The 4,071-nt window shown below is 36.0% G+C and overlaps 1 protein-coding gene across 1 annotated transcript; it reads left to right on the top strand.

The window, feature by feature from the left end:
- Window positions 1–882: 882 nt before the first annotated feature.
- Window positions 883–3,565, top strand: LOC9301705 (probably inactive leucine-rich repeat receptor-like protein kinase At5g48380). Its single transcript, XM_021015926.1, has 3 exons — window positions 883–1,176; window positions 1,289–2,216; window positions 2,301–3,565. Exons 2-3 carry the CDS (start codon window positions 1,374–1,376, stop codon window positions 3,318–3,320), a joined length of 1,863 nt encoding a protein of 620 aa, XP_020871585.1. The 5' UTR covers window positions 883–1,176; window positions 1,289–1,373; the 3' UTR covers window positions 3,321–3,565.
- Window positions 3,566–4,071: the final 506 nt, after the last annotated feature.

The raw sequence follows: 4,071 nt of genomic DNA, 5'->3' as shown, positions 1-4,071 counted from the left end.
TCCATCTTCGGCATATGCGGTGGTGAAGAAGCAAATCGCCATTGTTATTGTTTATGTAAACTTGTTATTTTCATTGTTGTTTTTTTTTTGTTATCACGTTAACTTCTTTATTAATTATTACTGACAAATATTATGTGTGAGTTACACATTAATATAAATACTATCCAGATATCAACTATTTTATCATGTTTAAACAAATGTTATTCGAATATTTAATATGTTAGCACGGTATCATTCTATATAACATGTTATTATAATTGTTATCATGTTAATTATGTAAAGAAAAGACTAATTCTTTTTTATTGGACTGATATATACATAAATAAAAGACATTGATTCACAAATTTAAATCGATAAACATGCATTTAACATAATAATATGTAAATTTATCGCGATACAATATGTTTTAGCATGTTAACCAAATAGTTATAAACTAAAATCATAAATGTTTAACAGTGTTATCTCCGGTAAGTACCCTAAGAATTCTGTTGTCTTGTAGAGGTACTTTGGTCGTATCGAATTTACATGAAAAACGACTACTAAATATTTTATTTGTATGTATAGATTCTTAATTTTTTTTATATTTTTAACTTATCCTTTATTTTTTATTTTATTTTTGGAATCCTATAGTAACATATGGATTTTAGTGAATAACTATAATTCTTATGAATGTCATATTCTATTGGTTGATTTGGTCAAAACTCGAAACCAATTTACAAATATCCAGAATTATATAAAACGAATAAGAAAGCGAAAAATACCAAATGGAAGAAAAATTTGTCCATCTCCAAACAAACAAGATATGATGATGTTGAAAAGTCAAAAAGAGAAGAAGAAAAAAAAAATATTTAACGCGCAAAGACCGATTTGGTTCTTGTTGGGGTCATTGCGTTCTCATCATCAGTGTCTCTCTTTTCTTTGCCCCATTCTTCACGAACTTTCACAACACGACGACGACGATCCAAAGTCTGAGTCAACTCACTCACCAATACGACTCCTTTATTAAATTATTTCTAAGTCCTTTCTTCTTCATCATTCATAATCACTTAACCACAGATGCGATTTTCTTCTTCTTCTCCTTCTTCATTGTGTTCTTCAACACTTATGAACAAGAGCACAACCACCACGACGACTACAAAGACCAAAGCTTTCGTTTTGTATTTCTGATTTTGATTCGTAAGTTGCTAAAAAGTTTGTAACTTTTTCTAAGTCAACTCAATTTTAAGATCGCTTTATCTTCAATTTGCGTTGTTGCTTATAAAGTTCTGATTTTGTGATTTGTTTCCAGGATTTTGATGTTCATCGGAGAGAACCCTTGATTTTGTTTCTGTAGTTTATAGAGATTTACCCATTTTGTGGAATTTAAGGGATTTATGATGATGGGTAGGTTAGTTTTCGCAATTTGGTTCTGGAATTGTCTCTGTTGTTTGCTGCTACTTTGTACCATGATAGATGCGAATCAGGCCAACGTAGATTGCTTGAGGACCTTTAAATCTCAAGTTGAGGATCCAAATGGATATTTATCGAGTTGGGTTTTTGGCAACGAGACTGCTGGTTATATCTGCAAGTTCAGTGGTGTGACTTGTTGGCATGATGATGAGAATAGGGTTTTGAGTATTAAGCTCTCTGGTTATGGTCTTAGAGGAGTGTTTCCTCTTGGGATTAAGCAATGTTCTGATTTGACTGGTCTAGAGCTTTCTAGAAACAACTTTTCTGGACCTTTACCATCCAATCTTACTGATGTGATTCCACTTGTTACTACTTTGGACCTCTCCTTCAATAGTTTTTCTGGTGAAATCCCTGTTAGTATCTCAAACATTACCTTTTTGAACTCTCTTTTGCTTCAGAATAACCGGTTCTCGGGTAATCTTCCTCCCGAGCTAGTGCTGCTTGGACGGCTCAAAACCTTCTCTGTGGCTAACAATCTTCTCGTAGGTCCTATCCCTAATTTCAACCAAACCTTGAAATTTGGGGCGGAGAACTTTGATAATAACCCGGGATTGTGTGGTAAGCCTCTGGATGATTGTAAGAGTGCTTCTAGCTCTCGTGGTAAAGTTGTTATTATAGCGGCAGTTGGTGGATTGACTGCGGCAGCATTAGTCGTTGGGGTTGTTTTGTTCTTCTATTTCCGTAAATTGGGTGTTGTTCGGAAGAAGCAGGATGATCCTGAAGGAAACAGATGGGCAAAGAGCTTGAAAGGACAGAAAGGCGTCAAGGTAAAAACCTCATTGATTTTATAACACGCATACTATGTTATGTTCTGAATTTATGACATGTTTGGGTGTTTTGTGAATTTTCAGGTTTTCATGTTTAAGAACTCGGTTTCAAAGATGAAATTAAGCGATCTTATGAAGGCAACAGAGGAATTCAAGAAAGATAATATCATTGCAACAGGAAGAACAGGAACTATGTATAAAGGTAGGCTTGAAGACGGGACTCCGCTTATGATAAAGAGGTTGCAGGATTCTCAACGCTCTGAGAAAGAGTTTGACGCAGAGATGAAGACTTTGGGCTCCGTAAAAAACAGAAACTTAGTCCCTCTCTTGGGCTATTGTGTTGCGAATAAGGAGAGGCTTCTAATGTACGAGTACATGGCAAACGGTTACCTTTATGATCAGTTACATCCTGCAGATGAAGAATCCTTCAAGCCCTTGGATTGGCCTTCACGGCTGAAAATCGCGATTGGGACGGCAAAAGGATTGGCATGGCTTCACCACAGCTGCAACCCGAGAATTATCCATCGCAACATAAGCTCGAAATGCATATTGTTGACTGCAGAATTCGAGCCCAAGATCTCGGATTTTGGTCTAGCTAGGCTGATGAACCCAATTGATACCCATTTAAGCACATTCGTCAATGGAGAATTTGGGGATTTCGGTTATGTTGCTCCCGAGTATTCAAGAACTATGGTTGCAACTCCTAAAGGAGATGTCTACAGCTTTGGGGTTGTGCTTCTAGAGCTAGTAACGGGCCAAAAAGCAACGAGTGTGAGAAAAGTATCCGAAGAAGCCGAGGAAGAAAGCTTCAAGGGTAACCTCGTGGAATGGATTACAAAGCTATCAATTGAATCAAAACTGCAAGAAGCAATCGACAGGTCCTTACTCGGGAACGGTGTGGATGATGAGATCTTCAAAGTGCTCAAAGTAGCATGCAACTGTGTTCTACCGGAAATAGCAAAGCAGAGGCCAACCATGTTTGAAGTCTATCAGCTCCTGAGAGCCATTGGAGAGAGCTACAACTTCACCGCTGACGATGATATCTTAATCCCCTCTGAATCAGGTGAAGGCGATTTCATCGAAGAGCTCATAGTTGCTCGCTGATCAAAAGGAAGGGTAGGACTTGTGAAACAAACATCTCTAGTCGTAGCAGTCCAAAGATATATATGTATAAGTATTGTTTTTTTTTTTTTTTTGGGTTCCCGTCGTCGATGGTGTGTTGTAATATGATATATTGTTAGATGCACTCTCTCTTATTACTATGTACTGAGCTTTGGGTGTGTAGTACAGTCACTGGTTTGGTTTTGCGACTGTGTCTTTGCTGCTTTTTAAAATTTTTGCAGCACTAATTTTGGTTGAATAATTTTTGAGAAATTGTTAAAAATGCCCTTTTTTCAATACCCCTTTTCAAAAATGCCCCATTTGAGAGTTTATTTTTAAGTTTGCCCTTTTTTAATTTTTAATGACCATTTTACCCTTATTTGAAACAAAATTAGGTCCACAAAATACAAAATATTTTTTGGCGGGAAAAGTGATCCCGCAATTTTCCTGCCAAAACACTTGTAAAAACGTTTAAAATACCTTGTAAAATTTTTCCGTAAAAATTTTTCCCGCCAAAAAATTTTCACGCAAAACAATTTTTTTTGGGGGAAAAGTGATTCCGCAATTTTATCGGCGGGAAAATTTTGGCGGGAAAAATTTACAAGGTATTTTAAAGGTTTTACGGAGTATTTACAAGTGTTTTGTAAGGTCTTACAATGTATTTTAAAAGGTTTTACAAGGTACTTATAAGGTTTTATATTGTATTTATAACTTGTAAAACCTTATAAAAAACTTGTAAAACCTTATAACTTGT

Source organism: Arabidopsis lyrata (genome assembly GCF_000004255.2).
Source record: "Arabidopsis lyrata subsp. lyrata unplaced genomic scaffold ARALYscaffold_8, whole genome shotgun sequence".
Classification (NCBI taxonomy): Eukaryota; Viridiplantae; Streptophyta; class Magnoliopsida; order Brassicales; family Brassicaceae; genus Arabidopsis; species Arabidopsis lyrata.
This window is presented reverse-complemented; position numbering and strand designations above follow the sequence as displayed.